Below are 13538 nucleotides of genomic sequence, written 5' to 3'. Positions count from 1 at the left end.
AATGTGCTTGTTGAGCTGAGCACACCTGGGATCACACCTGGAGCAGGTTCCCTAACCATGTAGGAGTTTTCGTACCTGGGAAATGAGGCTCATAAGCTCTCTCTACCTCACAGGTTCCTGTGAAGATCAAATAAGGGCATATCTATACATATGTAGTAAGTACTCAGTAAACCACAGAGCATCATGAAATCAAATATAAGGAGTTCTTATTAATGTCTTCTACCTGTTTGGGACCTCAGCAAAGAGGTTCCAAAGACCTAAAATAATAACAACTGAGCCCAGGAAATCTGGGTTTGAATCAACACTCAGGTTTGCTTCTCAAAGTCTTCTTCTAGAGACACAGCAGAGAAGCCTGGTGGGGGGCGGGGTGGAGTCATTCTGGCCAGGCATGGTGGCTCACACCTATAATCAATCCTAGCACTTTGGGAGGCCAAGGCAGGTGGGTTGCTTGAGCCCAGGAGTTTGAGACCAGCCTGGGCAACATGGTGAAACCCTGTCTCATAAACAACAGCGAAAAATTAGCCAAGCCTAGTGGCACGTGCCCATAGTCCCAGCTACTCCAGAGGCTGAGTGGGAGGATCACTTGAACCCAGGAGGTTGAGGCGGCAGTGAGCCAAGATCGCACCACCGCACTCCAACCTGGACAACAGAGCGAGACCCTGTCTCAAAAATAAGTCATCCTGCCTAAAGAAGCAACCTAAGCCAGCAGGGCCCAGAAGGACTCACAAAGTACTGGCAGTGTCCAAGGTTTAGGCACTGTTTTCAATGCTCCTCATATGTTAACTCAATTAATCCTACAACAGTTTGATGAGAGAGGTGTTACTATATCCCTTTTACAGATGCAGAAATGAAGGCACTGAGGCTAAATAACTTGTCCAAGGTCACAGTGGCAAAGCCAGGATTCAAAACAGAGCAGCCGACTCCAGAAACAGACTCTCAATAAAAGATAATCAGCTGCATAATGAAGGTCCTCCCTCTAGCATCACGCCCTTCCCGAGCCCCGCCGTGTACAGGAGCATGAGCACCTGTGCACCCACTCAACAGCTGCACGATGGGAGAAGTTCGACCTTCATCCCTTCTTCTCACCAACAGCTGAAAGTGGACAGCCAGCTTTCTGACCCCCAGGCCTGCCTCTGCAGCTGCTCCACCTCAGGGGCCTCCAGCTTTCCATCTCCCTCTTCTGTGTTTTTAACCTCATCTCTCTCTCTCTCCCTTCACCTGCACCTCCCTATAAACACAGCTCTGATTATACCTACAAACCCCTCTCTCAGCTTCAATGAGCTCCAGTTTCTCTCCAGCAGCACTCCCACTAACTGCTGACAGCCTCAGTGCTTAAGAGGAAACCAATCTTTCCTCTATTTATATTTCCTCTTCTTTTGCCAATTCCTCTTCAACAGAGTTTCAAATGAAAACCTTAGGCACCTTTTGAACCCACCTCCCACAACTAACCTATCGCTCACTCCCGGGGAGGCTCCCTCGTGCAGCCTTCTGTTCTCACCTAGATCCGCAGTGTCTCCTGTGCACAGCTGCCTGCGCTTGCCTCTTCCAGAACACTGCTCAGTTTTCTGGTGCTCAGAAACCCACAACCCACCCTTCTCACTGCCTGTGCGACAAGCTCCAGACACCTCACTCTGACACTCTCTACAATATTCCAAACCTATCACTCTAACCGCCTACCCTTCCTTCCCTCTCTCCCACACAAAGTAGGACCCACCTGCCTCTGCCTTGGTCATGCCCTAGGATCAAGCAAAATTTATGAGAATTGCAAAGTTGTGATGTTAGGAGAAGTAGCAGGAGTGTTTTCTTGCCTTTGTCTCAACTCCCTTGTAAGACTGTAAAATCCTAGTGGGCAGAGCCTAAGTGTTATCCTTTCTTTGAAATTCCCTAATGTATCACATCTGGTGTTCATGGGTGCAGAACTTGTCAAAACTCACAATGAGCTGAGGGAGTACAACTGGATTATCTAAGTTCAAATACGGTAAGTGCTGCTTGTTTTGGCGTCTACTCAGAATTTAGTAGTTACACAGCTAGAGAGTTTCTATTTTTAAAGGTGAGGTCATATGGATATTTCACAGCATGCTCCAGAGTTTAATTATTATGAGTATGACTGGATATGGAAGCTTTTTTCAACAATGATAGGAACAGTTCTGGAAAGGTTAAAAAATGCCCCTTCTGTTATATGTCAGCAACTATGGCAACTGCTGAATGGGACCCCATTAAGGTGCTCCATAAGCACACTATCATATGGAAACACTCTGAACTCAGCGAGAATTCTATTCCACTGCCTTTAGGAAATCCTGCTAAAGCATTAACTAACATATTCAAATACTTACTGAACATCTATTGTTCTCTAGGTTTGGGGGTAAAATAAATAAACAAAAATACTTACTGAACACCAAATGCATGCCTCATTTTCTTAGATACTCTACACAGTAGCATGGCAGAATTTTACAGGTAAGTGAACTCAGGCTCAAAGATATTCTGAGGTCACATGGCTCATAAGTGACATGATTTTGAAAACCAAGTTAAGCATTCTCCACCCATCCCCCTTGTCCTTCTGCCTCCCCGCTCCCCATCTTCTGCACCATATAAACTCTAGTCCAGTTTGTGCAGTGATGTATCCTCAGAATTTGAGAATGCATTGGAGATGAACTGTCCCATCCATGATGAACCTAAACAAGTGTTCCTTCCATACAAACTTGTTCACTTGTAGAAATAATGCCTACCATTCCTATCTTTTGCCGTATCTGTCTAGGCAGTTGTCAAGTAATGATTCACTTCCTTAGTACCACTGACAGTCCTCAACCCCAGGGTAGGCCATCCACCAGAGCTGGGAGTGCAGGGCTTGGCACCAACACTTGTGCCCCTGTCCTGTATGGGTAAAGCTAATGGCAGAACGTGGAGAGACACCCAGCTCAAGCTCCAGCGAGCAGATGGAGGAGGGCTGGGGGTTAACTCCCCTGCCCAATTGCTTCTCCAGAGAGCAGAAGCTGGCCTGGCCAGTCAGGACAACACAGGATGGAGTGGAGAAAGTGGCATGGAGAATCCTGTCCAGAGATGAAGCTGCCTGTTGTTTCCTTTGGAGTCAGGGAGGCAGACCAAACAAATATGGCAGGATATTTAGGGTAGAGGCTGCTGGTCTGGTCTGACTTCTATTGACGGAAATCTCTGGAAGTGTTTTATAGCCAACCTGGCATGAACACATCTACGTAACAAAGGATAATTTGTGTGTACACCAGGCCTGCCTGCATGTGGGTGTTTAAATCATATACTTTGAGTGTTAGGTGTGCTCATCTAGTCCAACTCTTCGTTTTACAGATAACCCCTTTAGCTTGCAGTTTCTTTAGGTGACTCACCCAAGGTCATATTACTAGTTAGTCTTAGACATTTAGGAGACACAAAACTAAAACAAAACTATGAAAGTGGGTGTCGGTATACAATGTCTGCAGTTTTTTCCTATGGAATGTTGACAATGTGGCGATTGAACCACAGGTCAGGTCAGCAGGCTAAACCCGTTCCTGATCTATTACGGACTACCAGAAGAGCCACACTGGGGACGGAAACATGACTTGAATGAGACTGCTCTACTAGCCAAGTGGAATATCTGCTGAACACCCATTCAATTAAGCTTGCTAAACACCAATAATCTAGCTGCAATATTTTGAATTTCAAAAAACTAGGGCACAGAAGTCAGAAGATGGCAGTTTAAACACCCAATCTGCCATCTACTAGCTATGTGACCTTGGGACAAATTTGAGCCTTGATGTCCATATCTATGAAATAGAAAAAACAGCATTACACCTACCTTAAAGGGTCTCTGTGAGGATAAAACAAGATCGATGTGAAGCAATGGAGTACTATGCAAAACTTGGGTAGCTTTTGTCTCTATTCTTATGTAATCTAGTATATAGCACCTTGCAATTATTTTTAAGAGCTTTACTGAATAACTTACATACCATAAAATTCATCCTTTTCAAGTGCACAGTTCAATAGCTTTGGGGAACAATTAGGCAACTATCCCAGCTATTTTCTCTAGTTTTCCTCTTGTCCACCTGGTACATTAATTTATCCTCCAAATCTCAGCTCAAAAATGGATTCTCCATAATACTTTATCTTTATTCTTATCTGAGCACTTCTTACTGTATTACCATTTTTTTATGTATCCAGCCTTCCCTCCATCAACTAAGAAGACAGTGATAGTAATCATGAAAATTTACACAGCACTTAACAGTGTATAGATGGATTTTTCTATTTTTACATTTTTTTGGACTGGTTAAGTGCAGTAGTGAGAAGGGGGAAGAGTAGAACAAGGAGTTCGATCTGTAACTGACTTTGATCAATTGATAACTCACTATCTTAGGACCAACCTAGACTGATTTTCTTTTTTTTTTTTTGAGACAGAATCTCGCTCTGTCACACAGGCTGGAGTGCAGTGGTGCAATCTTGGCTCACTGCAACTTCCACCTCCGGGGGTTCGAGCAATTCCTGCCTCAGCCTCCCAAGTAGCTGGGACTACAGGCATGCGCCACCATGCCCCGCTAATTTTTGTATTTTTAGTAGAGATGGGATTTCACCATATTGGTCAGGCTGATCTCGAACTCCTGACCTAGTGATCTGCCCACCTCGGCCTCCCAAAGTGCTGGATTACAGGCGTGAGCCACTGTGCCTGGCTAGACTGATTTTTTCAATTCTTTTGATCTTTGCATCGTTTATTGTGCCCAGGGTGGCCAATTTGTATTTATGAAATTATTCTGAGTTCCTCTTGTGAACTAAGCAAGGGACAGTAATAAGAAGATCAATTTTATTTTATTTTTTGAGATGGAGTCTTGCTCTGTTGCCCAGGCTGAGGTGCACTGGTGCGATCTCAGCTCTGCCTCCCAGGTTGAAGCGATTCTCCTGTCTCAGCCTCCTGAGTAGATGGGATTACATAGGTGTGCACCACCATGCCCGGCTAATTTTTGTATTTGTAGTAGAGACGGGGTTTCACCACGTTGGTCAGGCTGGTCTTGAACTCCTGACCTCGTGATCTGCCCTCCTCGGCCTCCCAAAGTGCTGGGATTACAGGCATGAGCCACTGTGCCCAACCAAGATCAATTTTAAAGCTTCTCTCAAATTCTTCAAAAGAATACCTGCACCAGAGAGAGTTGGTTTTCTAAAGGTTTTGTTGCCAAAGCAAATGTTCCAAAAGTTTGAAAGTGAGAGGCATAGTCCAGATGAAGAAAACCCTGGCTGGCCAAAGCTGATCATTGCCATCACCTAGAAACAAACTGCAAATCCAATTTTGATCACCACTTGTCTCTAAGTCCCTCCCCAAAATCAATTTCAAGGTCCAAATATCTTATGATTAAAAAGAGTCACCTTCCTCCTATATTTGAAGTGGAAAGAAAAAAAAAAAAGCGTCCCAGTCAGCCAAGCATGGTGGCTCACACCTGTAATCCCAGCACTTTGGGAGGCTGAGGTGGATGGTACCACTTGAGCTCAGGAGTTTAAGACCAGCCTGTGCAACCTGGCAAAATCCCGTCTCTACTGAAAATACAAAAAATTAGCCAAGCATGGTGGTGCACACCTATAGTCCTAGCTGCTCTACTCGAGAGGCTGATGTGGGAGAATCACCTGAGCCTGGGAGGTTGAGGCTACAGTGAGCTGAGATTGTGCCACTGTGCTCCAGCCTGGGCAACAAGAGTAAGACCTGGTCTGGGGCAGGGGGGAGTCCCAGGCTAGCACGGTGGCTCATGCTTATAATCCCAGCACCCTGGGAGGCCAAGGTAGGAGGATCACTCCACGATCACACCACTGTACTTCAGCCTGGGGGACAGTGAGAGACCCTGTTTAAAAAAAAAAAAAAAAAGAGTCCCAAGTCAAGTGTCTGGGACACATTTGTAAATGATATTGGAAAGCAATAGTTATTGCTCTCAAGGAGCCTGTAATCTGATAGTTTGATTAGAAAGTATTTGTCTTTCACAAGCATAGTTAATCCAATTTTACAGAGGAGGAAACTGAGGCTCCAGAGGATAACTGCCTTACCCAAGATCACTCTTGGGAACAGAGAGAGTCAAGACCCACACCAAGGCCTTTTAGCGAGACAGCAAATGCTGTTGCAGCAGTTTCAACAAAAATGTAGAACTTCAGAAGGAAGGCATTCTAGTTGGGGGAACAGAATAAGAATGTCGTAGATAACATAGCATGTGAAATGGGGCCCTGGAGGATGGGCAGGATTTGCTAGCAAGCTGTTCACTTTGGCTGGAGAGCTGATGTCCTTCACAGAGCTGGAGGTCAAAGGGCAGAAAGGGTCACCTGAGATCAGATTAGAGAGGACTGATCTGGACTTCCACTCCAGGTAATGTGCCATGCTTAGAATGCTGCATCCCTTTTAGGAGTGGAGGGTGAGGGTTACCCAGGAAAGAGAGAGCACACTGTCTTCATCACCAGAGTGATTCTTTGTTCTGGGTAAGAGAACAAACACTGGAGGAATACAAAGGCCTATTCAGCAAGTCCTTTTCCCTTTGCCCACTGGCTCAAATACAAAAAAATCTCATTTTCCCCTTGATTACTTATGTTAGTAAAATTTCTGATCACAGCATCAGTCAGAGTGGGAGAGATGGGGCAAGATTTCCCATAGTCATTCCAATTTCAGATGATTGTTCTTAATCACTCCCAGGTCAAAAGATTAACCATTCCCAATCTTCTCAGGAAAAGCCATTTTAATGCTTAATTTCTACCCAGGCTTCACTATGTTCCAAATCCCTCAAGTTAAAGGTCATCAAAATTACAGCCAGGGCTGGATGGTGGCTCATGCCTGTAATCTCAGCACTTTGGGAGGCTGAAGCGAGTGGATCAACTGAGGTCGGGAGACCTGCCTGACCAACCTGGTGAAACCCTGTCTCTACTAAAAATACACAAATTAGCTGGGTGTAGTGGTGGGCATCTGTAATCCCAGTTAGTCAGGAGGTTGAGGCAGGAGAAATGCTTGAACCCAGGAGGCGGAAGTTGTAATGAGCCGAGATTGTGATGCTGCACTCCAGCCTGGATGACAAAGCAAGACTCTGTCTCAAAAACAAACAAACAACAACAAAAAAATTATAGCCAGGAGAAATATAGTCTATGTCTCAAAACTGCATACATGTTTTTAGATGACTACAGGGTTTAAAAACAAGGCAGTCTAGTAAGGTTATTTCATCATCTGTACATATTGAACATTAAGAAAAGCAAAAATCCCCCCAAAATCTATTTCAGACCTTACACAGGACTACTAGTCTATAATTCCATGTAGAACTCTACCAGTGCTCCGACTGAAGCCAGATGAGCTGCTATCACTGGTATGAATTTTAAAAGCAGACACTCTCTCCCCCAATCTGTTTGCCTTCAAGGCTCCACCCCAATCTGCTCAGGTGCACTGAAAGCTTTCAGACATGAGGAAGTTAATATTTGAAATAATAATACAATTATTTCCAGTTAAGGTTTACAGACCTTGAAATGGCTTCCAGACATTTTTTTTTGCAAGAGACAACAAACCTCTGACCTATTCCAAATGTCGCAGAAGAGACACTTACTGGCCATTAGCCTTGGATACTTAACTTGAGATGAAAATATTTGAAAGACAAAGCTACCTAATAATGTGAAGCCTGGCTGGGTGAGGTGGCTCACACCTGTAATCCCCGACACAAGGTGGGCGGATTGCTTGAGGTCAAGAGTTTGAGACCAGCCTGGCCAACATGGCAAAACCTCATCTCTATGGAAAATACAAAAATTAGCCGGGCACAGTGGTCGGCGCCTGTAATTCCAGCTACTTGGGAGGCTGAAGCACCGGAATCGCTTGAACCCAGGAGGTGGAGATTGCAGTAAACTGAGATTGCACCACTACACTCCAGCCTGAGCAACAAAGACTGTCTCCAAAAAAAAAAAAAAAAGTGAAGCCTGCCTATTTAAGGTCCTGATCTAAAACTCTAGGCAGGGCCAGGAGTGGTGCTCACAATAATCCCAGTGCTTTCGGAGGCCAAGGTGGAAGGACTGCTTGAGGCCAGGAGTTCAAGGCTGCAGTGAGCTATGATGGCGACACTGCCCCCATGCCTGGGCAACAAAGCAAGAATCTGTTTCTAAAATAAATAAATTTTAAAAAACTCTAAGGAAAAAGAAAAGCTATATTTCTCTAAGGCACACAATGGTTATTATTTCTTTCCCTTTTTTTTTTTTTGGAGACAGGATCTTGCTCTGTTACCCAGGCTGGAGTACACTGGCATGATCCCAGCTCACAGCAAACTCAACCTCAACAATTAAAAAAAAAAAAAAAAAAACACCAAAATGTTTTTAAGACGGGGTTTCGCCATGTTGCCCAGGCTAGTCTCAAACTCCTGGGCTCAAAGAATCCTCCCTCCGTGCCACTGCCCTTCTCCTGGCTCTTAGTCTAGTACTGGATCAACATCACCTATCCCCTTCTGAGAACTACATAGAAGTCGAAGGAGAGTTTTTTTCTAGTCCACGGAACCCCCTCTCCCCCGATTCACTACTTCCTATTGCGGCCACGCCTATGTGAGGGGCGTTAATAAGCACTCTCATCCTGATTTGGTTTAATGAGAGCCACGGTGTGACACTGCCCCACTCCAGTTTTAAAAGAGGAAACTACAGACACACAAATAGTGAGGTGCTCTTTCCCAAAGCCCAAGGAGTCAGCAGGACACCGAATTCCAGGCCCCATCCTGTCGCTGGCTAATAGTGACAAGGGGAAATCCAATACCACCCTGTGAGCCTCAGTGTCCTGAGGTGTAAAAAGGAGTTGCTGAAAAGTAAGGTGCCCTCGTTAGAAGAGCAAGCCTGACTTATGTCAAGTGCTCAAGGCAGTTTCACTGGGTGCTTGAGGAAGTTTGTGCCTCTTAAACCTCTGCTTCCACCTCCACCCTCAGGTGAATGAGAAGAGGAAATATTCAAGTGGTTAGAGCTCCCAAATTTTAGAGTTCGTGCGCATGCAGCAGAATTTTTTTCAAAAGCAAGTAGTGTCCCTATCCCACTCTACCCACTTTCCTCCCTCCTCCTGGTGCCACATCTACACAGAGAAATTAGGTAACCACAGATGAATAAGCTCACAACAGGTCAAGCAGCCCTCACTGCCACCCTCTCCCAGACCACAGGAAAGAGAGCGTGGCCGGCAGAAACAGGACAAATGAGAGACCTCTGAGCTCTCCATCGCTAGACCAATTTCCTCAGGCTCGGGGCCTGAGCCGCCGCTGGGCCCGCCGCCCTCCCTGGCTCTTGGCCCCACCACGTCCCCACAGGGCGTCCCAGTGGCCGGCGACCGCTCACCTGCGCTGGACACAGTAGCAGGAGGAGGAGGCCGAGGCCCAGGCCGCGCGCACTCATGCTGAGGCCGCGCGAGGCTGCGGACACCGGCGGCGATCGGCTGGCTGGGCTCCCCGGCTGCCGCTCTACTTCCCCGGAATGTTTCAGCACCCCGCGCCGGAGGAGCGGAGGAGCAGGAGCAGGCGCGGACAGCGACAACAGGCTGCGCGCGCAGATCAGGAAGGAAGAAGGCGTCGCCGGCTTCTCCCCTTCTGGGAGGTGCCGCTGCCGGGCCCCGCGGGGCCTGAGCTGGGGCGGGGCCTATGAGGGGGCGGGGCTAGGCCCGCCGCGCCCCCGACGCTCCCCTTCTCCTCAGCCCTTGCGGCCTTTAGGCGCCAAGCGCGGGGTTTTGGAGTCTGGCTCAGCCCGGGAAAATATCTGTGGAGTTGTGCCAACAGTTTCTGGCTGTGATGCTTTCCCTTTTCGTCTCTGGGTTGGAGGGGGCAGGCGAGGTTTCAGCGAAGGATAGTCGTGTTCTGGGCGACTTCCGGGTAAGGTCCAGCCCGGCCGCGGAGTCTGTGTTTATTTCGGCTCCGACAAGTACGCAGAGCGACTTCTCCTCCCAACGCAGTCACCCGAAAGGAATCCGAGCCCCGGCACTTTCTAGTAGAGCCCAGGGCAGTGACGCACAATGGCCTGACCATGTGATGATCCAAGAGCGTGGCCGGGCGGACCGCGGGTGGGCGGCGGCCGCGCGACCAGGCCTGGGAAAGTGCGGGAGCCGCGCCGCCTGCTGGCCCAGCCCTGCAGCGCAAGCCCTTGGGCGCGAGGAAACCCCGACGTGGGGACCAGGGTCTATTTTAAGTTCTACACGAAGACAGGTAAAGGAGACGCATCGTCATTTTTAAGCCATGCATTTAATATATGTGTTTATCTTGAACTCTAGTTGTATGTGTTTCTGGTAACATTTTCCCTCAAATTTCAAGTATTCAGACCACTCAAAAGCACCCGTCATTTCCATTTTGAAGTTAAGAAAATGGAGGTAAGGATCTCTTTCCCAACAGTGGAAGCAAATTTGCAATGAAAAGACTAAAGGTTCATCTGGAGCAGTGACCGAACCCCGCCCCAAGGAGGCCCATAATGCAGGAGACCTTCCCATCCTTACCCTATAAAGTGCTGTTTCACTTTTTGTCTTGCCTCCTCACCTCCTCAGCCTGAGATGTCCATCTGGCTGGCCTGGCAGTGAAACTATGGGGATTTCCTCAGGTTTCCTCCACGCTGACCTCGTGGTCCTTATTCAGCTGTGTGCTCTCGCTTCCCACCACTCCCCAGGCTCCAGCTCCTGGTGCCCCCACCGATGATCAAGTCCTGTGTATGCCTTCATGCAGGGAGTCTCAAAGGGTGGTCCCTAGACCAGCAGCAGGAGCATCTCCTTGGAACTTGTTAAAAATGTAAATTCTCAGCCTGGGCAATGTAACAAGACTCCCTCTATACAAAATTTTTTTTTAAAAGTTAGCTGGGTATGGCGGCACATACCTGTAGTCCCAGCTACTAGGGAGGCTGAGGCAGGAGGATTGCTTGAGCCCAGGAGGCTGCAGTGACCTATGATTGTGCTGCTGCACTCCAGCCTGGGTGATAGAGCAAGACCCAGTCTCTTTTTTTTTTTTGAGTCGGGGGTTTCACCATGTTGGTCAGGCTGGTCTTGAACTCCCGACCTCAGGTGATCCACCCGTCTCGGCCTCCCAAAGTGCTGAGATTACAAGCATGAGCCACCACGCCCGGCTGACCTAGTCTGAAAGAAAGAGATGAAGACAGAGAGAGAGAGAAAGAAGAAAATGTTAGAGTAGTATTTCTAAGTTTATGAATTAGTTTGGAGGTTCTAAGTTTCCATAACCCTCCTTGAGGAAGAAGAATTCTGGTTCCTGTGACTTGCTTCAGGGGTGCCAGAGGGCTGGAGACAAGAGGGCAGGAGAAGGTCATGGATAGACTGTTTCTGAGGCTGCTTCTGAGACCTTCCAATCTCCTTTAGTTCAAAGTACTCAGCATGCCAAAGCCTCCTACTTTGGGATATTGTTTTCTGAGCTCTAGTGGCTGAGATCTGGAGACTTTTTTGTTTGTTGAAAGAATATTCGGCCGGGCGTGGTGGCTCATGCCTGTAATCCCAGCACTTTGGGAGGCCGAGGTGGGTGGATCACTTGAGGTCAGGAGTTTGAAACCAGCCTGTCCAACATGGTGAAACCCTGTCTCTACTTAAAATACAAAATTAGCCGGGCATGGTGGTACATGCCTGTAATTCCAGCTACTCGGGAGGCTAAAGCAGGAGATTCGCTTGAACCTGGGAAGCGGAGGTTGTAGTGAGCCAAGATCGTAACACTGCATTCCAGCCTGGGCAACAAGAGCAAAACTCCATCTCAAAAAAAAAAAAAAGAAAGAAAGAATATTCAATACCATCTTCATAAGCACTATTCAATGTTGACCTCAGAGCAGTAAAGTAGAAAACAGGGGAAAATGAAATTATTAGACACTTGCATCTTTATAAATCTGCAGAAACATCTTCCAGAAAACTTCTGTGTAGTGGAAAACATATATATGTGAATATAATATGTAAACTTTTTAAACAAGTGGGAATATACAGTACACAGTTTTCATCTGGCTTCTTCACTTTTAGCAATATGCTTTCCTACCTCACTCCTTTTAACATCTGTGAAGGATCTTATTATGTGTATGCAACACTTCTGAAGCCATACTCAGAGCAGTGTCTAAATCAATGAAATAGAAATCACCAACCAACAAATATTTTAAAATAACTCAATTCCTTTACTTGCATTCCTAGTAATATGAAGGGTTTGTGTGGTCCCAGCAATACATTGTAAACATATCTTTCCTTTTTTTTTTTTTTTGAGACACAGTCTTGCTCTATCGCTGAGGCTGGAGTGCAGTGACATGATCTCAGCTCACTGAAACTTCCATATCCCAGGCTCCAGCAATTCTTATGCTTTAGCTTCCCAAGTAGCTGGATTACAGGTGTGTGCTCCCACACCCAGCTAATTTTTTTGGATTTCATTAGAGATGGGATTTCACCATGTTGGCCAGGCTGGTCTTGAACTCTTGGCTTCAAGCAATCTTCCCGCCTCAGACTCCAGAAGTGCTAGGATTATAGGCATGAGCCACCGCTCCCTGTCCCCCCTTTCCTTTTCCGTCTATTTCCTCATATTCCTGAGCTTTGATGGAGTCCACAAAGCCTCGAATTTCTGTGCCTTTTGCTTTCCCAATCATGCTGCGTCACTAAAGTCTAAACACGTTTTAATATTTCCCTTACAGAGGGAGAGGAGAAAGTTGACCCAAGACTAAATTATCTGTAGCTGGTAGATAGAAGGGGAAGGTTGGAAATACTTATGTTAATAATTTTTGATCCACTATGTAACTTAATCTCTTGTTGGGCATTTAGTATGTCACTTGTTATTGGAAACGATGCAGTGAACATCCTTGTATCTTTTAAAAAATTAATTTTTTTTCTAGGACATAGTCTCACTCTGTTGCCAAGTGTGGAGTGCAGTGGCATGATCATGGCTCATGGCAGCCTCTATCTCCTGGGCTCAAGTGATCCTTCCACCTGTGCACCACCACTCCTGAGTAATTTTTGTATTTTTTGTAGAGAGGGGGTCTTGCCATGTTGCCCAGACTGGTCTCGAACTCCTGGGCTCAAGCAGTCTGCCTACCTCAGCCTCCTAAAGTGCTGGGATTACAGGTGTCAGCCACCACGCCTGGCCCATCCTTGGATCTAAATTTTTGTAATCATGTACAAATAGAACTTTGGAAATACTTTTACATTGTTGGATCAAAGGAAATGTGCATTTAAGTTTTGATTATTGTCGAATTGCCCTCCAAAGAAATTGCAGACAGCAATGTATGGAAGTGCCTAAGTGGAATCTGTGATTTTATTTATTTTAATTTGTTTCTTATTTTTAAAAATATTGGGGCCAGGCGAGGCAGCTCATGCCTATAATCTCAGCAATTTGGGAGGCCGAAGTGGGTGGATCACCGGAGGTCAGGAGTTCAAGATCAGCCTGGCCAACATGGTAAAACTCTGTCTCTATTAAAAATACAAAAATTAGTTCAGGCACAGTGGCTCATGCCCATAATCCCAGCACTTTGGGAGGCTGAGGCAGGCAGATCACGAGGTCAGGAGATTGAGACCATCCTGGCCAACATGGTGAAACCCCCTCTCTACTAAAAATACAAAAATTAGCTGGGCATGGTGGCACATG

General features: G+C 46.5%; 1 protein-coding gene across 3 annotated transcripts in view; it reads right to left on the bottom strand.

Annotated features, from left to right (window-relative positions):
* NPC1 (NPC intracellular cholesterol transporter 1) overlaps nt 1–9514 on the bottom strand; it is a 56236-nt gene extending 46722 nt beyond the window's left edge. For 2 of the 3 annotated variants that reach the window (XM_012445018.2, XM_021673894.2), the window contains exon 1: nt 9295–9375. In XM_012445018.2, the coding sequence (XP_012300441.1) occupies nt 9295–9351 (57 nt within the window). In that variant the 5' untranslated portion in view covers nt 9352–9375. Of the gene's footprint in view, nt 1–9294 lie in introns of all 3 variants that reach the window. The other variant, XM_012445017.2, reaches the window with a different exon arrangement.
* Between the last annotated feature and the right edge of the window lie 4024 nt (nt 9515–13538).

The sequence above is a fragment of the Aotus nancymaae genome, unplaced genomic scaffold (genome assembly GCF_030222135.1).
Source record: "Aotus nancymaae isolate 86718 unplaced genomic scaffold, 86718_ANA_hifiasm-v0.15.2.pri h1tg000020l, whole genome shotgun sequence".
Lineage (NCBI taxonomy): Eukaryota > Metazoa > Chordata > Mammalia > Primates > Aotidae > Aotus > Aotus nancymaae.
Note: the sequence above shows the minus strand (reverse complement) of the source record. Positions and strands in the feature narration are given on the sequence as shown.